The sequence below is a fragment of the Aedes aegypti genome, chromosome 1 (assembly GCF_002204515.2).
Source record: "Aedes aegypti strain LVP_AGWG chromosome 1, AaegL5.0 Primary Assembly, whole genome shotgun sequence".
Classification (NCBI taxonomy): Eukaryota; Metazoa; Arthropoda; class Insecta; order Diptera; family Culicidae; genus Aedes; species Aedes aegypti.
The window spans coordinates 113,736,233-113,759,165 of NC_035107.1; the positions used below are offsets into that span (position 1 = coordinate 113,736,233).

The window sequence follows — 22,933 nt, forward strand, 5'->3', positions numbered from 1 at the left end:
ATTACGTGAAAACACGTTTAAAAAATTATGACATTGAATCGTCATCAACAAAAATTTTCCTGATCACATAGCTTGCTTCGATTTATGGTGAAGATGAATCGAAGCCAAACCTCAAATTTTCAAGAGCACAAATCTGGAGAAGCAAACATCCGTTTAAGCTGGAAACTTTATCGATTGGTTTTCAGCTTAAACGAGTGTTTGGTTGTCCAGATTTGTTTACATAGAACATGGGACAAGTGGGCGTAGAAGGGCAGTATAGTGTAGGCAAGAAATGTTAAACGGAACTGGCTTGCAATTTATGGCAAGCTAAATATAAAAAGCTGGATTGATTTCATATCGATTTAGTAAAAAAACTGAGAAAAATCCGTTGAATATTGAATATTTTGTATAGCAAATCATATGAACTGAAAATGTATTGTTCAATACTATACGCCGTTAAACAAATTTTGCTGTGTAAAGGATCTTAGATTTAATTCAAACTTCAACCGTTGTTCGTCTAAGTTATCTCTAACTTTAGGAACGAGTTTCTTCTTAAAAAATATCATAATGTTCTCAGTGTTTGTTTTTTGTATTGATTTTTGATTAATAATGAAGGCACTTCAAACCTATACGATGCAAATGCTTCCAAAACCATGACTATGGCAAAATGGTCTGTTGAGACTGTGGAAAACACATTCTCTAGGAATTCTTCCTTCCTGTGAGACACAACAAGTTTATATTTTCAATAATTGAATGCGATTTTTTGGAGGTGTAAAGTTACTCCTCAGAGTATACAACGATTAAATGCCTTTTCTGACTGTACGAGAACAAAACCTTCGAACTTTTTTTTGCCTTTGTACATTATTATGGCTAGTGAAAATTATGACATTAATTGTCTTAAATGACGAAACTTTGACAGAATTTGCTACCGTAATCATTTATAATATTCATCTACGAAAAAAAATAAAGCTTGCTTCTGTGCTTAACCCCTCTACCGGCAGCTTCATTTTTTACCATTAAAAAAATAATCAAATCGCAATAACTTTTTTGTTTCTCGATATTTTTGTACCATTATTTCTCAAGATCTCAAAAACTCTTCTTCTTTAAGAATCCGTGTCGATATTATTCATTGGTCATCCTGTTTTGAAGATATTTCGATTTTCTTTGGGGGACCGACATTCTCCATATAAAATGTCTTTGGCGGCCATTTTTTTTTGGTCAATTGATCAAAAAACTTAAATGTGTATAATACAATGTCAGGTTTTAAGGAGTAACTCTGAAAAAATCATACAAATGAGTTCAGTATTCTTGGATAAATCTGAAAATTACTATATGAGGTTTTGAGGAGTTTTCAAGATCTTATTTGCCCAGTGTACCGTTTTGATTCGAAATCCGGACACTTAAGCACCGGTTAACTTCAAGCACCATTTTTATAATTCATAATTTATATTCCCTTTATTTTTTGTGGTTTATCATGAAGTTAAATGTTTATTCTATTGCATGATATAATAAAAACAGTGATTTGTTACGCAAAAAACGTTTATATATGCGAAAACATGAGTTTATATATTCGAAATCTGGACACTAATAATAGGTTGCTTCGAAATCCGGACACTTTTGCTTCGAATCCCGGACACCTCTTTTTGACTAAATATTCGCATATTTTGCATAAAATTCAATACACCAACTCTAAATTCCATAATTTTGAACAGTTTACTATATGTAATCACAAAAGTCTTGAGTCGGAAAAACGCTGAAGCTGCCAGAAAGGTACACAAAGTTTTGGCAAAAATTACTTCACTCACCTTATGCTAGCGCCTGGATTCACAATGCATTACCCCACCTATAGTTTGATTCATGGTAAAACTCTTGATTTAATGCATCAGATACAAAAGTAACACAATTTCTTCTTTGTAATGTTCAAAAATTAATGTTCTTTGGTTAACTAGACACAGCAGCTCCCAATTAACTGGATTAAACTTAGTTTTCTTCACATATTCGTGTGCGTCCGGCTTTGGAAGCAGTCAAATAATATGCTTCTTAATCCGGACACTGAGAATTTTTCACACAAAAACTATTAATCCGAGCCTTTTTGGGCATTTCCACTTCACAGCAATAGGACACAATAGTTAGTTCTTCATTTAAAACGCAGTTTCGCACAATAACACTGTTTTCAATTCAATTCATATCGAATCTTCCTTCAACGGCAACTGTAAGATGCAATCTAGCAAGGACTGAAATGTGTGGAGTATCGATACGCAGTTTGTTTTTTTATTTTTAATATATTGCAGCCTACTGCGATATATTAACAACTATACCATACAATTAAAGTTGAAGAACAGTTTTGTACTTAATGAACATAGAAAAATTTGAATTTATATTATTAAAAATGTAAAAACAGTCATAGTGTCCGGCTTTCGAAGCGTCCGGCAATTCGAATGAAAACGGTAGTACCAGAAACATAAATGCTCATTACTCAAAGACGGCTGCACCAAATTGCTTCATTTTTTCACAGCATACTCGCATTAATGTATCATTCCGAGGAGTGAATGTCTGAACACGATAAACATTCTGTAGCCTGAGATATTTACGTGGGTTATGGCAACGCGTCGGTCCCCCAAGGAATTTTGTAATATCTGCGGATCCAGATGACCAGTTATCAATATCGACACATATTCCAAAACTAGAAGAGTTTTTTGAGAGCTTGTGAAAAATGGTGTAGTAATAAGTTATCACGATTTGAATATTTTTTTAGTGGTAAAAAATTAAGCTGCCGGTAGAGGGGTTAATCCTACTCTAATTTTTTTTTCGCATTTTTCTCTGTGCCTGTGACAATGTCATAGTTGAACTAACATCTATTCGCAAATGTCACGCGTGCATTAAACTTTTACAAGGGTCATGTTTTATATTCCCACATCAGTAGATTGATTGACAGCTCCTGAGGTACCATTACACATGACAGCAACACAATTCATTTGTTAGAAGACGTTTTTATTGTAACTCTGTAGGAAGCCCAGAGAACAGATGTCATTTACCGTGCAAATTATCATCTAGAAGCTACGCAATCTAAATGGGAAGCTTTGTAACAGTGTTTCTTTATCGATGGAAGTTTCTTTTGAATCGATTATGTTTAAAAGGATTCGAGGACGATCCATTTGCCTTCGTGGACATCATATCGATAATTGGAGGGATCTACTACAAATCAGAGAATGTTTGGAAACAACGCATTTGGAAAATCTATCGCATTTTTGCCAGCATACATTTTCTCATTCCACTACTGTACTCGATTGAGAATGTGCTTAAAGATACTGATATTGTTTCCTTGATTTGGTGTGGAATTGTGATTTGCGTTGGACTCAGTATCTGTGTAAATGAAATAATTCTACGTAGATCGTATAAGGCACTTGTCAAAATTCGGAAATTTATAAACGACAAATCAAACGCAACCAGCGACCCTCAATTCGATTCTTCAATCAGAAACGTCTTTTCTCAAATATCGCAAATCGCATCACTGATAGTGATAGCAATGATTATCGTGGATGAAATACTTTCACCAGTTGTTGCAATGCATGAAGATAGATATTTTGGTTTACCGAGATTCCTTTCCACTTCAAACTCGATTGCTAAAGGGATGACTCGCTTTGTGTACTTGATTGTGTTTATACCGATCTGGGTTTCCAAAGTGTTCAACGCAGCTGTGGAGATCACTGCTCTAGTTGTTGGGTGCCGATCAGAACTCAAAATTTTTACCAAAGGTTTTGAGGAGTTCTTGGATGATACAAGGGAGCAAGCCGAAACTTTACCACGAGAAGTCTTTTGGAAGTGTTTTAAAATTAAATTGAGATTCCAAATAGAACTTCACGTTTCACTTGTCAAGTAAGTAAGATGTCAAAACATATTGTCAGTACTGTAAAATCGGGTGTAATTGATCAGAAGGGTGAAATTGATCATCTATCACACGATTTTATTTATTCGTAATGGAGCACAAATATCAATTCAAGCTGCAGTAAATGAACGTTACTTTTCGTAACTATTGTCGAATTGTGTGTTGTGAAGTTTTTGGCGTTAAAGAATGTTTATTACTATGAAAAAATGTAAAATTTCAAAATCATGCACGGTGCAGTATTGACAAACACCTATAAACTTCTTTTTCTAAGCAAGGATTTGAACATAGTATAAACCTGAAAGTTTGTGAGGAGATATATCCCTAAACCAGATTTCATTACCAAAACTCGTACCAATTAGCTCATATGGTTGAATTTCTGTTAGATATCATAGATATCATTGAAATCCTTAGAAAATTGCATACATTTAAGCGTTTCCGCGTAATTGTTGAAATTTAACTGTTCGTTATTTATATAAATTTTGCATTGTTAATAATATGACAAGCATATACGGATTCAGAGAGCTCAAATTTATCATGTAGAGTTGTTTTGAAAACTAACAATAATGGCTTTGACAAGTGATCAATTTCACCCCGAAATGAGATCCCCTGATTTTTTATTTTAGAGATATTTGTTAACACTAAAATGACATTTTTTAGAAAATTTCGCTACATGAGTCGATGAGGCTCACCTTCGTACTTGTTTTCCTACATTAAGTTGTTTGACAGTGTTAACGTTATAGAAAACAGACTAGAAAAACCGTGAAAAATTATCAATTTCACCCGAAATTACGGTAATGTAATTTTCTACCTATTCTTGCAGTACCCAGCGTATGGTTAACGAATTACTCAGCCAATTTTTCATGGTCACCTATTATCGCGATGTGATCGTCATTGGGTCCATGATTTTCATCATTTTGAGCGAAGGATTCTCTGCCAAAAGTGGAGTAATCGTGCTATCGATTTTGACATTTTTTGCCGAATGCTGGTGGTTGAGTATGTTATCCGAATTCTTCGATGACAGTGTAAGTTATTCATGAGAAATCCATAAATTGATGCATTACAATATATCATTACTGTTTCAGACTGAAACCCTTGAGGAACTTATGGATGATCTTATGGTGACAATACCGTACTCAAAGGAGAACCATTCCGACTATCAGCAGCTGAGAACGACTTTGACCGTAATAAAGATGAACGCGCACGAATGCACATCCGTCAAATATGCCGGAGTCTTTCTTATAAGCATCGAGACTTTCAGTCAGTTGGTTGATATTTCATACTCGGTATTGACCTTCTTGTTGAATATTGGCGTTTAAGAGATTTTAAGTCATTGATTGAAAAGATAATAATCAAACCTCCACGAAGGAATCATCAACTCGTGGAATCATCGTCATCATCATCACCATCATCATCATCACCATCATCATATTCACCAGAGGACTATTACAGTAATTATGCAAATTATTTTAGTGTGATTTGTTACGTAAATAAAATTCGTGCCCGCAAAATTGATTTTTTATGACCATTCCTAAGTAAATATCAAATAGAATAAAACAGGACAAAGTTAGTGTAAAGTAAGGTCATATTTATCTTGCGGTCGCTATATATCTTGTGAGGTTGATTACGACGAGCGATGAAATTTTGGATGTCTATGATGCATAAATTAGTGCTGAGCGAATTGACAATCTCGATGTGTATTAGAATAAACCGCTCTTTCCAAAGTTCTCTAAAACAAAAATTCGTATGCTCTGCGGAATTCATATCACATAAAGGGGAAATTTTGAGCCATAAATATTAAAATTTAGAGGTGGCGCAAGCTACTTTAAGGTGAATTATCAAGTTTTGATATATAACCTTCAGTGAAGTCTTCATAACTTCATGAAGTCTTCATAACTTTATTATTTTCCAATCAGTTTTGAAGCTCTTGGTATGATTCTCTTCAAATTTGATTTTCTTCATAAAAAAAATCGTGTTTTTGGTTTTTTTTTGTTAAAAACCCAATTCAAATTGTTTTTTAATCTAAGTGGCGAACTCGCCAAGGGCGAAAAGCCACTCAAAACAAGATATATAGGTAATACATTTTTTTAATTAAATTTGTTTTATAGACAATTTGAAAACATTTAGTTGTTTAGTTGTATTTAGCTTCAAAAACATGTAGAAAAATCTGGAATATGATGAGTATTCTTGAAGTCATGGTAAAACAAAGATGTTTGTTTTTGGTAAAGAAAGAAAAAAATAGTGAAAACTGCTTTAAACTAAGACTAAGTTTGATTTAAGACAATTTTGATGTTTAATAGTTGTTTCATAAATTTAATTTTGAAGAGAATGATGCATGAACAAAGAAAATAACAAAGTTATAAAGACTTCACTGAAGGTTATATAGTCAGGTCTCCTATTAGACACATATTTGGGGGGGCGTTATAGGAATCCACGTTAATGGAGTCCCAGGGCTTATGGGATTTCATCACTTTGGGGGTGTTGTTGAATATCTCCTATGCCATAAGATATAGCACAGTACTGTCTTCGGCGAAGTTTCAGTGTACGATCTACCTTTATAAGTTGAGGATCATCCTTTTAGTTGAGAACATGGCTGGTACGCACTTAAAATAAATCGCAGTATCCTGTGAAATAAATCACCGAAATTGAACTGTAAACAACAAAATTACAGATTTTCTTGTGAAATTGACTATTTTACCGGAGAAAATCCGTGAAATTTATTATTTTACCGGAAAAAAATCCGTGAAACAAACAATTTTACTGTAATTCTGTGAAATACTAACGAACTGTTCGATAACAGCATTATTTTCACTGAACTTCTGTGAAATCTTGTGACATTCGCTCTGGCAGGCATGAGCTTCGTTTTGTTTCAGTTTTTGCACACCACTTATAAGCAGTGTAAGCTGGCTTAGTGGTAGCAAGCCTACTTCCTGATCGGTAGGTCGGAAGTTCGATTCCCGGTCTGAACCATTTTCTTATTTTTCTTTATGATCTCGTTCAAAGATTTTTCAGATTGTTCGGTGATTTTTCACCGAAGCTTCAGCTGTTGAGATTACGGTGAAATTTCACCGTAATCCGTAATTTTTTTTTTAAGTGTGTAGGGGCGCTTCTTCTGATTTGCACTATATGAACATTGAGGGATAAGAATGCAAACTTTGTAACATATTTGATATCTCTGGATCCTCATGTTTTGGAAGTTCGGTGTCTTCGGAAGAGCTGTTCAGTAGCTCTAGAGCTGACATGCGGTCATTCTGATATGGAATTAAGCCACCAGGCGACGCTAGTGAGCTTGGAATTTTTGTTTTGCGGATAGTTCAGTAATCTAACAACTTAGAAAGATGGCGTCTTCGGCAAAGTTGTTCAGTATCACAAGGGCTAACATTATTTGAACCAAAAGTTTCCAGATTCTGCCACCAAGCGGCGCTAGATTGCATTCTTATCCTTCAAAGTTTATATACTGTCTAAGGCATTGGATTGCAATTTGGTAAGTCTGATTTATTTAACCCGTATAGGCCTGAGTGAAAGCTAAAATACTAAAACTCTTATCACTCAGCAAATACTTAACGGGTTCAAATAATTTTTTGTCAGTATACTAGCCCACATATCTAGTTTCTAGAAGTGGTAGGAGGAACTCGAGAATACTCCTGTAGCCGGAGTTATTGCCATGGGTCACTGGGTCAAGTCGGGTAGAAAAAGGCGTTTTTTTGGGACATGCCAAGTTATCTTAATTTTTTTTCTAATGGCAATAATTTTAATTTGCATTAATCATTAGGATCTTATATTCAACAAAATAAATAAAGAGTATTGAACCATTTAGAATGTTCTGGATGTGGCCACTCGGACTTAATGCCCTGAAGAACCGGCTCTAGATTTGTTAGGTACTATATTGTTTCAAATCTCTAAAAGTATAGATCGCACATAAAAGTTCATTAAAATGCGTTCCCATAAGCTTGTCACAGATGTTGAGATACAAATTGTGCATTTTATCCTAAATTTGAGGCATCCCGGGCACCCGGAAATGGTCATTTGTAGGATCAATCAAGTGAAGTTGACATAATTATTCAATTAAATCAATTATCAGAAGGTTTACGTTGATGCGTTTTTCTTAAAACTCCTTGATACAGTGGTCACATTATAGCCGATTCTGGAAATTATCTGTGACTTGAAATTTGCCCACCTCCAGGGGCACAGAAGAAAAGAACCCTTGTCACCCGACCTGACCCAGTGATCCACCGCAATAACTCCGGCCACAGGAACATTTCCGAGATCCTATGACCACTTTTAGAAACTAGATATGTGGGCCAGTGAACTGACAAAAAATCATTTGAATCCGTTAAGTATTCGTTGAGCGGTGAGAGTTTTAGTAATTTTCCATTCACTCAGGCCTATACGGGTTAATGAATTGAAAAAAAGACACATTTCGTACTTTAACACTCGAATATGTAGCATAGAATCTCTCATCTGCTTGTTCACAGCATTATTCATTTTTATACCTACTACTGATCACAATCGAATGAAAAGGAAAGCGAATAAATAAACGATAAAAAATATATCACTTCCAGAAGACAACACCCTCCGTTCATGTTGCCAAGCCTAACGATACTTGATGTCGTTAGCCAATCGAAGAAAGGTCAATTCGGCCGGAGAAACAGCACCCGGCACTTACTTAGCTATACAAACAGCACTCCACGGTCAGTCTACGGAACGAAAACAACTCTATCTCCGATGTACGGTAGCACAAACACTATCCCCCTCCGCACATATATCTATAGTTTATTGGCAGTCATCGAACGGAAATGGACACACAGGCGACGACGAGCACAGCGGAAACGAACAGGGAATTGATTTTATTATTTATGAATTGGAACAAATATATTCCGAACCGATACGCCGCCGTCTATCGTCTTGGTCCTCTTCCTAATGCGACATGTATCCACTTTAGCTCCTTGAGCTGTGACCCGTTATTTCCTCTTTCCCCCTCCAAGCAAAACGTCGTGTATTTTTTATGATCCTTGCAGCGTTATCTGGCCCCCGTCCACTGAACTAATGTCAAGTCCATACTCAAACCGTTCCCGACATCGGAATCAACATGCACACTTGCTGCGTGGCCCATAAAGGAATTTGTTTGTCCGTTCCGTTTAACTGGACGTCGTCGTCGTGGACCAGAGGGGGAGAATTCAGATAAGCTACGGTCAGTCGAACTTCGGAGAAATTGGTCCAAATTAGACGCAACGAAGCGGGAGATATCGTTTCGGCGATAGTAAAAAATATTCCCCCTTTGGACGCTCAGTGGAGATTTTTATGTGTTTCCCATCTTATGAGTGGTGAACAACAGCGGGGTGGTTTTTGTAAGGATGGGTGCTGTATCGCGCACCAGGATTCCAACAATGCGATAGATGATTATGATTGCCACGGTGTTCCCCAGATTGTTATTACCAGAAAAAAAAAGAAATCTTCATTGAATCTGTAATCATAAGTCCATTTCAATAGGTTAACTGCAGTTAGGGGCACAATTACACGGAAAACATCTGATTCCCAAATCATGCTTTACAAGCCATGAAATTCATAAATTGGTTGACAAATCATGGTACCTGGAGTCATAATCATGTCTTTTTCATAAGCATAACATCCAAAGTGACATTACTAAGCGGTTCACTTTACTTCAACTCATTCGTATCGTTGTGGTTGTGGTTGTTCTAAACTGTTGTGGTTGTTCATAACTGTCTTGGTTCGAGTCTCCCTCTATTTTTTTTATTTTGTCGCTCATAAGCGGATCCGCGAGATATGGATGGACACAACGAGCCACGAGAGCACCCACCTCGTGAGCGAAACCGTCGTCGTAGAGTAGCCCACTCGTCAGCTGGCCTAAAGACTCAATCTAGGAATAACTCCTCAAGCGCAGAAGACCTCCAAAATTCGTCTATCCCAAATCAACCACCTCGCCAGATACCAGCCCGCCTCCCAAGAAGACGGCACCCACCACCCATGATCTGACCCAGATGGAGTGTTCCGGCGAAGAGTCTGAGGCATCGGAGAAACCCCCTAACCAGCGTCTTCAATAATCCTACTCTCGAACAGCGTTCAGAAAACAACGATGATCCTCGCACGAACACGGACAATGAGACATTTCGATTCGGAAGTAGGGACCTATTCCGACGCAAGTACGGCAGGCTGAAGGAGTCATCCGGGACGTCTTACTCCAAACCGCTGCAAATCCCAATCAACATCAACCAGCATCAACTTACCGCCTCGTATTCAACAACCAACTCACCGACGATAGCTTAGCTTAGAATGACTACACATATCAATGGTTGCTATTCCGTGATTGACCGAAGTCAGTGAAAATGCACAAAGAATCAACTAGAAGATCGGCTGGGGTTGGCCATAATCTTCTTCAGTGTGCATAATTTAGTGCATATTTTTATACAAGGTCAATAACGGCGCCGGCCACGTCCTTGCAGTCAGGTGGGATTGAGGGGAGGAAAGTTAGTGTGTAACCTTTGCTATTTGGAGACCGTGTTTGCCTCTGCATCTCCACAAAGGTTACTGCGAGGGATGTTTGTTAATGGGGAGGATCGTTGGGTCAAAGGATTCACTTTGATAAGTGATAAGACCATGATAAAAAGTTATTTGTCAGATATAAATATGCTGATATGTTAATATAATGTTTTCATTTGATATGAACAATTTCTATGTAGAGGAAAATTATGCCGACACTTGAAGTGACGAACCATTCAAAGTTTGTTGAACAAATACCTAAATGTAACATTCCTACAGCTGTCAGGACGAAAGCATGTTTACTTATTTGAAAGCATGTTTAACTTATTTGAAAAGAAACAAAAAACTCGATTGGCTGGAACATCATAGAACACTCTTATTCTTATGCCGACACTCACAGTGACGAACCATTAATAGTTTGTTGAAAAATCATATTTACGTCCCACCGTTGTAACGATTAAATGTACAGTCATACATATTTTATAGATTAGAAATAGTAGCATGAAACGAGCTCACCAATTGATCCGTCATCTTTGACTGAGCAACAACAATCCACTTTCAGCTTAACTCGTTTGCTCGGCTATATGAAAGCACTCAGAGGAAATAGGCGCGCGACCCGAGAGGGAAAACAACTGACGACTGCTCGGGTTTTTTTCTTGACGCACTGCCAAGGAGCAAGCGTCAAGGTCGAAAGATCAAACAGAATTAACCGATCGCGGCACTTTTTCACTTCACTCGATCGACGCGCAACACGTTTGATCCTGCCCACGTCACCCGCTCCCGCAGGAGCAAGCGTCAAGGTCGAAGGATCAAAATGAACTCTCAACAACCAACACACCGACGATAGTACACAAAGTCTTTTCCCAGTGCTGTTGCAGGTGGTTCTGGAAGCAAGCTTGTAGTAGTTTCGGCAATGGCCGGCAAGAGGTCAGTCTTTCTAATTTAAAATCACCAACAGTTGCTGCTGCGCCTGATATTCTTTCTGGATACTCCACATCACCCCCATCTCCCGGCGAAGCGATCAAAGTCGAGAGTTCATCCTAGAAACATTACACAAAGCGCTTCCCCGGTGCCGGCTGTTGTCGGTATTGGCAGAATTAGTGTAATGATTTCGACAGTAGCTGTACTCTGGTTCTTTCGTCGTCAAAGACTACTGCACTACCTCTCTCTCCCGCAACACACGATCTGCTACGCATAGTCACTCCGGCAGCTGTTTCGTCCCTGCAATGGAATACCCGTGGTCTACGGGCCAATATCAGCGAGCTTAACCTGCTCATCTCCGATCTCGAACCGTGCGTCGTAGCTTTGTAAGAGACCAAGGTGAACCAAACTGCTGTCCCACCAGACTTCGTTGGCAGAAACTACACGTTGCTGCTACAGTCGACGAACGCCAACTACTGGCAACACGGTGTAGGCTTTGCCATCCGAGAAGGCATTCCATTCGAACGCGTGCTTGTAGACACTTCTCTACATCTCGTCGCTGCTTGCCTTCTCGCACCAATCACGGCAACCGCGGTGTCTGTGTATATTCCGCCGAGTTCAACTCTGTATCAGACCGCACTGGCTGAACTATTCGATCAGCTAGATTGTCCGATCTTGCTCCTGGGAGATTTCAACGCTCATCGCATGGGGATCGTACCCAGGGACGAAAATACTCAATTTACCCTCGCCTACATTGATATTTGCTGGGTAGAACTTCGTTGATTTTAATTTGTTTTTATCCTCACCTTGACAACACAACAAAGATTGGCAATGCGCTTGCGCAAGATTGTCAGTTTCCTTTTAACCTGCTGCTACTCAATCGCTTCTTGATAATCAGAAACAAAAAATGATATTCATTCTAACCAGCTTGACTTTTTTACATTCCGCTTCGGGAAGTTGTAATTTTTGCGCGAGGCACACTAAAGACGCGTCAATATAATCCATTCCGTGCATCGGATCCTTCATTACTCGTATAGCAGCATATTTCTTAATTAATTTGAACCTCATTGATAATCAATTTTCTAAAACTGACACTCTTCTGCTTCTGATATTCAAAAACACCAACCGACATACGGGCATCGTTGTTTGTTTTGCCCATCTACTTTTGTGCCATCTTCATTGGTATAATCATATTGGTGGTGGTGCGGTTACTTTGATGGTGGCATAAATTCAGTGAATTGAGTATAGTGAGCATGATTTTTTTCGTCCCTGATCGTACCAATCAAGCGTGCTTGGGCGATTCCTAGCTGAAACAACCCTGACGGAGCAAATGGTTATCCTGTATGACGGTTCCGCAACTCGTATCGACCCTGCATCTGAAAACACTTCGGCGATCAATGTGACCATCTGCTCGGAGAGTCTAGCTCGAAGGTTCACCTGGCGGACCTTATCAGACACGCACGGCAGCAATCACTTCCCGATTACGGTGTCATGTCAGCAAATAACGCGGCGAAAATGGCTTTTCGACCAAGCTGACTGGACCTTATATGAACGGATTACAGCTAAAACTATCCGCCCATAGATCGAGTGGGATGTAGGCAGCTTCACCAAAAAAATAATTGCAGCAGCGACTAAGTCCGTCCCGCGAACTATTGGCCGAATCGGACCAAAAGCGGTACCGTGGTGGTCCCCGAGGTAGATGCGACAATTCGTCGACGACGGTGTCTTCGGTCGCTCCGACGTCTAAAACAGATCAACTCAGAACAGCCTGAGGCGTTGGCGGAATTCCAAGCAGCGAAAGCGGAGACGCGATTGGCGGTCAAAGAAGCGAAGGAGAAATCATGGGAAAGCTTCGTAGGGAAGATCTCCCCACAAAGTACGACGACCGAACTGTGGTGTACGGTTAACACACTTCGTGGAAATCGGACGAGACACTCAGTTGTTTTCAAACGGCCAAACGGTTTTACGGACAACCCCAAAGAAGTAGCGGAAGAACTAGCGACGTACTATGGCGAAAGATCGGCGTCGTCTAGCTACCCTATATCGTTCCAAGTTTCCTCTCGGAGCGAACGTTTCAGGTGTCGTTGCGTGGTTATTTACACATCCAGTGAACACAAACTGGAAAATGGTGTGCCGCAGGAATCTGTGTTACCCGATGAGCTGTTCTTGGTGGCGATGCAGCCTATCTTCCGGGTATTGCCTGATGGAGTCGATATACTCCTGTACGCCGGCGACATCATCCTTGTCGTAAAAAGGGCTTAAAGCGAAGGAGTGCATCAAAAATTGCAGACTGCCGTGAAGGCTGTTTGTGAATGGGCGAAAAGCGTCGGCTTCTCAATGTCTGCGGCAAAGTCGCATATTTTCTACTGCAGCCCGAATGCGCGTCGGGAACCGGCGCGGTATATAGTCGTTGATCAAGTCTCTAGGAATCACCCCGGATCGTAACTTGACGTTCAAGTTGTAAGATGGTAAAAGCAGCATGCGAGTCGCGTCTAAGAATACTGAAGATGATCGGAGCTAAACTGCCGCGAGGCAAGCGGACAAGTCTGCTGTAAGTCGGACCGGCGTTAGTTACTGCAAAACCGAGGAGGACCAGCAACGTTGCAGACCCTCGCTCTGGCATATAATAAAATGGTTCGATATGCGTCCGGTGCCATTGTCATCAGCCCTATTATTTCGGTCATGGCCGAAGCGGACACTTTACTCTTTGAGCTGCTAGTGGTTCAGTGCATAGCGAGGATAGCCATCCGCATTCTAGCAAAGAACAACCGAAACAACACTCTTCCTTTTATTTGGCGCGCTTCGGATCGTCTAGAGCAAATCACAGAGGTATATGCTATTAAGATGGCGGTTTCTATTCCCAACATCCGGAACGAAATAACGATACTCACGGATTCGGCCAGTTGTTTGCAGGCCCTGGAGGCAGGAGCATCCAAGTACCCTTGGATTTAAGGGATCGAGGGCATAGTATGAAATAAAAATGTAAGGTTCTGTTGGACCCCGGGTCATGCCGACATTACCGGCCATGACGAAGCTGATCGCCTGGCCAACGTTGCAAGACAGCAACCGTCTATCGACACTCCCATCCCCGGCGAAGATGCATTGAGAGTAGAGTTACATATTTCTCAGGAGCACATAAATGTACTGACGAGCCTCCAACCAAACCGTCTCTCAGCTCATCGGAATCCTAGTGTGCTGCGCTAGAAGGAGGCTCACGAAAATTCTAAAAGCGCGCGCTAGGTGATGTGCTCTCGGGGAGACTCGTCTCATGCGCTGTTCGGCGCTACGGCTCGCCATCGGTAATCAAGGTGTGAAACAACTGCTTAGTAACGAATAGCCTCTACAGCTATTTTCGCTTCGTTATGCAGGTGTCTAGATGGCTTACATGATATGGTCGAAGACTCGCGATCCAAGAGTTACAATTTCGATCCTCGTTGAAAACTTTTGTAATCATTTCAATTATTGTGCTGACTTTTAAACAGCACATGAGACGGAGCGCATGCGACCGCAGTGAGACACATCTCAATAAAAATGAGGCGCACCAAAAAAGGTCTCACAATGTACAGCGCTCCCGTGCGCTTGCAAGTAATGAGGCTCCTACACCTAAGGCTACAGCACGTGTACAGTAACTCTAATTGAGAGTAACGAAGCAAGACATACGGTACCGATGGAATAGTCAGTGGTTCGAGACTAGGGACAACAATGTGAGGGAGATCAAACAGGATACGCGGAGGTGGTTAGACAGTGGCAATTCGGCCGACCAACGCGTTCTAATCAGACTGAGAATCGGACACACCCGACACATACTTTTCTCCTAAAAAAAGGAACCTCCGCCAACCTGCGACTGTTGCGGAACATCATTTGATGTGCGATTTCTGCACTGCAGAAAACATGAGCAAGAAAAAAGAAAATACGCCATGGATTCACTTAACCTGAATGAAGTTTTGAACAATACCAAGGATGGTAAAGAATCAGGTAACAAGTATCTAAATGATACAGGATTGTACAGAAATATGTGAAATGTTATGTGTATATTATATGTGAATTTGTAAATAAATAAATTAGGTTTCTTTTTCCTTGGCACGAATGCACCCTTCAGGTGTAAAGTGTCACAAATAAAAAAATAAATAAATCTTTGACTGAAAAGCCGTTATCTACTTTAATCAGTATGCCCATTGTACAAAAGTGTACACTCGGGCGATGCGAAAACCCAAACTTGATTGCTTGGGCCTTTGGCGACGACAAAAAACGAACTTCCTGCTTGGGCTTTAACAAAGCACTGCCCAGCAGAACACGTGTAGAATAAAGCCTGATTCGCTGTAAGTAAGTAATTAGTAAGTAGTAAAGTAAGTAAGTAAGTAAGTAATAAACAAGTAATTTCTTGACATATCATGCATGGGAAATTCCTGCAAATAATCGATCAAGAAAGCACCTTTTTCTTATCGCAGTACGCAGTTGAAAAGAAATGTCAGTTCAAACGGGAGTCGCTGTAGAAAATTTCTACAAGGAATCGACATGAAATTCATTTGACGATTTCTTTTTAGCAGCAAATCAGGCTTAAACCGAAAAAAAAATCGAGGCTGGCTACTACGCAGAAGAAAACCAACTTTCGGCTTGGGCTTCAACGAATCACTCCGTTTACTGATGGAAGCTTAACGACTATAGTTTGATCCGGAATTGTGATGTTATTGGCCTTAGCAGTCTAAGTACCAGCAAAAACAATTTCGCATCTACATCCGACGGTTTCGGTAATATATTTTACCTTTTTCAAGGACTAGACGCTTGTTTTTTGTACAAAACTAATATTGCACTACATACGATTGTCTTCATGCTAAGATGGCGCTCACTTCGGTGCATGTGTGCTGTTAATTTTGTGACACACTGTATCGTAGGCGGTGTGCTTTAAGTATAGTAACTTAAGCTTTTAATTAAAATTTCTATGTTTTCGTCTACGTTGTTCCTAATTCGCTTGACAGCCTACGCGATTATTTAGCTAACATTATTTATACTAATTGTGTACAAAGAAACAAGCTTCTAGTCCTTGAAAAAGGTAAAATATATTACCGAATCCGTCGGATATAGATGCGAAATTGTGTTTGCTGGTACACGGATAAAAATCTGATTCCCACAGCATGATTTACAAGTCATGAAATTCATAAATTGGTTAGGCCTTGATATCAGGACGACAAATCATGGTTTCAGGAGTCATAATCATGATTCTTCATAAACGTAACATCCAGAGCGACAACACAAACCGGTGCACTTTGCTTCAACTCATTCGCATCGATCACCCAACATTCATCACGATAGATTGGTACTGTGGTAAAATACGTGGCTCTCAATCAGAAGGTTCTTGGTTCGAATCTTGCACTAGCAAATTTTGTTTTATGTTTTGTTTTTATTTTATCGATTTGACTGACAGAAATTTAAAGAGATCCAAAACGGATGCGCGAATCATGATTTTCGAGCATACGATGCATGATTTCGAGCACTCAGCTGCAACTTGTGTCGCGTTACGACAATCTGACTCATGATATCGTGAGTCCAAATCATGGAAACACACTGGAATCATGATATCCGGGTGCATAATCATGATTTTGGATTCTGATTTCTACCCGTGTACTTAGACTGCTAAGGCCGAAGACATCACAATGCCACTCCGTTTACGATTGGAAACATTGTAATGTTTAAAAACCATTAACGCCAAAGTATCATGTGTCACCATTAGACCGCTCCCCAAGTAACACATCTAGTCTTAGATAAGCTCAGAATACACCCTTGGTACATCGTCGCTGTTTTGCTTCGAATATACCATACTAAATTTAATACACGTTTATGGCCGAAAAAGCGCAAATTCGGCGGCTTTAAAAACATCTTTCCAGTTCCATATAGTGTTTTATAATACTTATTTCATACTTCACGAAGCATTATGATATGTGATATCGTTGCTATTCCATACATAATTATGACCAGCAAGTTATAATCAAGTTATTAAAACGTAAGCTGGCAGTTAAAATACAAGGGCACATTGTGTATTGCTTGAAATTTTTTGACAGCTCAAAAAACAAAAACAAAATAATTTCATCATTGATTTTATCTACAAGTGCCATGAACAAATTAAAATATCTTGCGAGATAACAAATAGCAGCATATTTTTGAATCTGTTTTCGAATTATAAAACATAGGGTGACATTTGTGCAAGGAGGGTCTGTTGTTGTATGTGCCGAACAAGATTTATGGTGAAACTAACAGTTGTACGCATTGATAATTCATGCGCCGCTCATAGGACGCCAAATCTCAATTCGTGTTCTGAGTAATTTATCCGGAGTGGAATTATCGTCTGAGCAGACAAACAATCAACATGGTGGATTTGACCGAAAGCGTACAGTGTACAGTGCGGGTGACAATTGTTTGTAATGGTTTCTTTGATGATTCAATCGATTTGTATTTTATAATTCAGAAGAAAGTGAATATTAAAAAACGACATCATACATTATGATTGCAGTGAGCTCATTCTTAACTTGCCGTGCTGAAAATCATAATTGTGTTAGCAATTATTTGTTCATCACTTGCAACATTTTTTAATTCTTCTGATCGGTGCTGTAATAGGTCAAGTAAGTAGCGATAGAGGAGAACATTATGTTGTTATTTTGCTTTTGAATGAAGTTTTAAATGCGCTTAAAATACACGTTCAAAACCATGGCTTGTTGTTTTGTTCATTTACTAGAATTTCAAGTATCGTCTTTAAGATAAAATGTTCACGTCATTGAAAATATTCGCAACATCCAGCAGGTTTTCATTTTGTATATTATATGGTGCATATGTTTAAGCATTTTCGTTTTCCACTTGCATAAACAATTTTTTCGTTCAATTTTCGCTCCAAAACACAAAACTCTGAATACATCTACGAAGAGGAATTCAGATGTCAAAAAGACCAATGATAAATATGTTTTTAATTAACAGGAAAAAAAAAACATTATTCTAACTTCTTTACCACAACATCCAAACAAGCATCGGCTGATTTTAAGTATGGGTGATGATTTAATCAAGTAAAATATACATTGATCGACCAAAATTATAACACATTCATGATTCCTGCGTTTGCCGAATGGATAAGTTCTTCTAAAACATCGTCAAACAGTTTTAAAACAGAAGATGCATTGAATTTTATCTATAAGACCTAAATATAACATCGCTTTTAGATAGCGGATCATGAGATGTTTTCTGTGTTACTTGGGTCATATTTCAAAAGCGTAATAAATTAATTTCGATGAAAAAATATGTTTGTATTGTGTTTGACCACATAATGTCTAAATGTGATGATAATTTTGCCAAAGACACTTTTGCTGTAAAATCATCTTTACAGTCAAAACATTTTTTTCCTTAATTTGTATTATGGTTGCAAAAGCGCACATTTTTTTTGAGAACTTTTGGGCTTGTACCAACATGAGGACGTGACTTCAAATTAGTTAACAATTGATGTTTTTTCCAGACATGCAGTGTAGCTATAAAAATCAAAATATGAGCGCAGATTTGAGTGGATTTTATCTGAAAATAAGACTTCAGGGAGCACCGTGATTGCGGGTGTTCCAGTGGATGAGAGAATACTGATATATAGGTGGCATATCTTGTGTCCAGCGAAATGAGTGAGGGTTGAGGGGTGTCGCAAATTGGTGGGCCTTCAGGGCTGAGTGACAGCACCAGCATGAGCGGAAAGGCAGGGGGTTGGTCAAGAGCATCTCATAAATAACAGCTATGTTTCATATCGTGTCGGCGACCTCCCTTGTTATGATAATCGATAGATGCGCAATAAATTTTTATTTGACCAAATGAAGTGATGCGCTATTTGAGAACATGTATAAATGTATGATTTGAAGTAACTGAAATGTAGAAGGGAAAATTGGCGAATATAATATTACGATGTACACGAAGTTGTTTCTAACACAAAATTCAAATCCTTAAACGTTTTTGATTTCTACCGAAGCAATGTGGTTTGTTTTCTTCTTTGATTTGATAATGATGACACCATCCATGGGTTATGCTTTCACTAAAATGGAAAGACAAAACACAAGAATGATTAAACCGCGCGAGTGATGTGACATCAATGAACAATATGAAGGCTTAAAGATTTTTCACATAATGCATTTTATTATTCTAAATAACATGGTCTTGCAATCCGGATGCTACAAACACAATCTTTTAAATGTTAACTTGTAACAAGAAGGTCAATAATGAATAAGAAATGTTCACCAACTGACTGAAAACCTGAATGTTGACATCGAATTCACCGGCATATTTAACGCTGGTGCAGTCAGAGGTAATTATTTTCATAATAAGCAAAGTGGTTCGCGTTTGTTGATAATCGGAATGGTACTGTCTTGAATATGGTATTGCAATCAAGAGATCAATTAACTGTTCCTCAATGGATGAATTCTGTAAAGGAAAGAAAGTATTAAAAATTCCAGCAAGTTTTGGATTGGATAAGAGAATACTATATCTTCGGAAAACTCGGATAATATACTGCACCACCAGCATTCAGCGAAAAACGCAAACATTGAAAGCACTATCACAGCGTTTCTGGCAGAAAGGTCGTCGAGAAATATGATAAAAATCATGGCTCCGATGACAATGACGTCACGATAATAAGTTACCATGAAGAACTCACTGAGCAGCTTGTTAACTCGACACTGATTCCTGAAAATAAATTGATAGAATTAAGAAGCCAAATGGAATGTATTCAAGAGAAACTCACTTTATGTGAGAAATATGATGCTTAACTTGATATCTTAAGTTGACTTTAAAACTCTCCCAAAATACATCATGCGATTCAGTTTCCACATTCATTATAGTATCGTTCAAAAATTCCTCGAATGCTTTTGCAAAAATGGTGAGCTCGGATCGACAGCCAGCAACTAGAGCAGTGGTCTCCACAAGTGCGACATACGCTTTGGAAACCCAAATTGGAATGAAAATGACCAAATATACACAGCGAAGCAGTCGATTTGCAGTCAAATTTGAAACACATAGAAATGTCGGCAAATTAAAATATCGACAATCATGCAATACAACAGCCGGTGATAGCAGCTCATCCATGATGATAATGAAGATTACTACCAATGAAATGGTTTGCGTCACTCGGAAAAACGTCCTTTTTTGCGCAATCGAATTTAGGATCACTTGTAGAGCTGGTTCCTGATTTGATAAATTTTCGAACATCAAGAATAGTTTTGAATGATCTGCATAAAATATGCTTATGGGCACATCCAGCGAGACCAATGAAAAATACAATTCCGCACCAAATCACAGCAATGGCATCACGATCTCTTATTACAATTTCCACAGCAGACAAAAAAGGAATTAAAAAATGGGTGATGGCAAAATTGTGATACACTTTCCAAGCTAACTGTTTCCATTTGGTTTGAGATTTGTAGTGTATTCCACTAATCATAGAAATGAAATTCACATAGTAGAACACATCGGTGTTGGATTCATAGTACCATAGCCGGCTAAAGACTATTCGCCATTTAACGCTCAACCAATCCTGCACAAAATTCAAACCATTTATTAATGTGGCCATAATTGCTACTACTGCGACTATCTGCGGTAAGATTTTAAGCATGACTAAAACTTTCTGTCCAGAGTCTTGAAATTTCTAGCTAATGATCTTGCGGTTTGCAAACTACTTTGTAGAAGAATGTTACACCACATTATCTAATTAATAATAGGTAAGCTTTCAATCATTATTTTTCATGGTATAACTGATCCTTGACCTCGCATACAATTTGAATTCAAGCGTTGGCACATGGCACTTGAAGGCGTTCAAGCCTTCTTATAGATTTTTAAAGTGATTTGTCGTTTGCCTCGTTTTGTCGGATACTCTCAAAGATCGCGAACTAATTGATGAAAAGAACCGTCACAAATCTTACTGCAGAACTTCACCTTATTTTTATCAAGTTCGTCCTTTTGAAGTCTTACCAGTGATTATAAGTTATCTGAAAAGATCAAAAAGGGAAATAATGATTTGCTTGCATTTTCCCCACTCCAAATAAGGATAATAAAAAAGAGAATCCAATCCATAAGTTGTCGTAAAGTTCTTAAGAATATTATTTACTTGGAGGTACGACTATTATGTTGATGTTTGAAATTATGGCTTTCAGTCTTGAATAAAACTCAACTATACACTATAACAAAAAAACTTAGTAATGTAAAAGCTTTAAACAAAATCTGAACGCCACTGAGCTTGTTCAGAATGAGATAGGATGTCTACTGCAATCTCGATTTATTATTGACTTACTATTATGTGGACAACTGTGGAGAACTGATGAGCACCGTATTATGCAGAAACAGCTGCTTAAAAGATTTTTTTCATCTTCGTCGGTCTTGGGCGTAACTTTTCCAGTTGCCCCGAACGTTCAGGGTCGCAAGATCCTTTTCCACTGCGTACAGCCAGCGTATTCGTGGCCTTCCCCGAAGCCGCTGACCTTTACCTGGTTCTCTGCTGAATATTATTTTCGCAATTCTTTCTTCCGACATTCGCACTAAGTGACCAGCCCACTGAAGTCTGCCGTATTTTACACGCTTGATAATATTCGCATCTTTGTACACTTGATACAACTCGTGATTCATGCGTCTGCGCCACACACCATTTTCGAGTTTCCCACCGAGTATTGTCCGAAGCACTTAACGCTCGAAAAAACCGAGAGCTTTCCGGTCTGACTCTTCCAACGTCCACGCTTCGTGCCCGTAGAGTGCCACCGAAAGAATCAATGTTTTATAAAGGGCGAATTTTGTTTCCGTTTGCAAGCTGCGGGACCTAAGCTGGTTACGTAGTCCGTAAAAGGCCCTATTTGCAGCCGCAACACGTCTTTTCTCTTCGCGGGAAACGTCGTTGTCACATGTCATAAGCGTTCCAAGGTAAACAAACACTCAACAACTTCAAACATATCCCCATCAAACACTACCTCAGCACCTACACCACCATGCCTGACTCTATCTCTACCTGCAACCATGTACTTAGTTTTGGTAGAATTAGTGATCAGGCCAGCCTCGCTGTCTCCCTCTTCAGAGACACGACGGCCTCTTCCACTGACATGCGATCGATTCCAATTAGGTCTATATCGTCCGCAAAGTCAAGGAGCATGTGCGATCTTGTGATAATAGTGCCATTTCTCTGCACGCTTGATCTCCTAATAGCACCCTCCAGTGCAATGTTGAACAGTAAATTCGAAAGTGCATCTTTTCACTGAGTCGTAAGCCACATTGAAATCAATAAACAGAGTTGTACTCCCGAAATTTATCTAGGATCATTCGCAAGCTAAACATCTGGTCCGTTGTCGAACGGCCCTCACGTAAAGCAGCTTGGTATTCACCGACGAAGGACTCCTCGAGCGGTCTCAGTCTGTTTAACAGGATACGCGACAGAATGTTGTACGCCGAATTCAGCAGGGTGATTCCTCTGTAATTGGCACACTCCAGTCTGTGCCCTTTCTTGTAGATAGGGCGGATGAGGCCATCCAACCAGCCGGTGGCCAATTCTTCGTCCTCCCATACTGATAAAGCTGCTCACTTCCGTGCTTGACAAGCTCGACCGGAATCTCATCCTCCCCAGCAGCCTTACAGTTCTTCAGCTCGCTGTTATTTAGCCTTTTTAAC

General features: G+C 39.3%; 1 protein-coding gene across 1 annotated transcript; it reads left to right on the plus strand.

The window, feature by feature from the left end:
• The first annotated feature begins 2,997 nt into the window (after nt 1-2,997).
• On the plus strand, nt 2,998-5,504 carry LOC23687716. The gene is made up of 3 exons (XM_011495086.2): nt 2,998-3,855; nt 4,686-4,887; nt 4,948-5,504. The coding sequence occupies exons 1-3, from the start codon at nt 3,050-3,052 to the stop codon at nt 5,179-5,181; spliced, it is 1,242 nt and encodes a 413-aa protein (XP_011493388.2). The 5' UTR covers nt 2,998-3,049; the 3' UTR covers nt 5,182-5,504.
• Nucleotides 5,505-22,933: the final 17,429 nt, after the last annotated feature.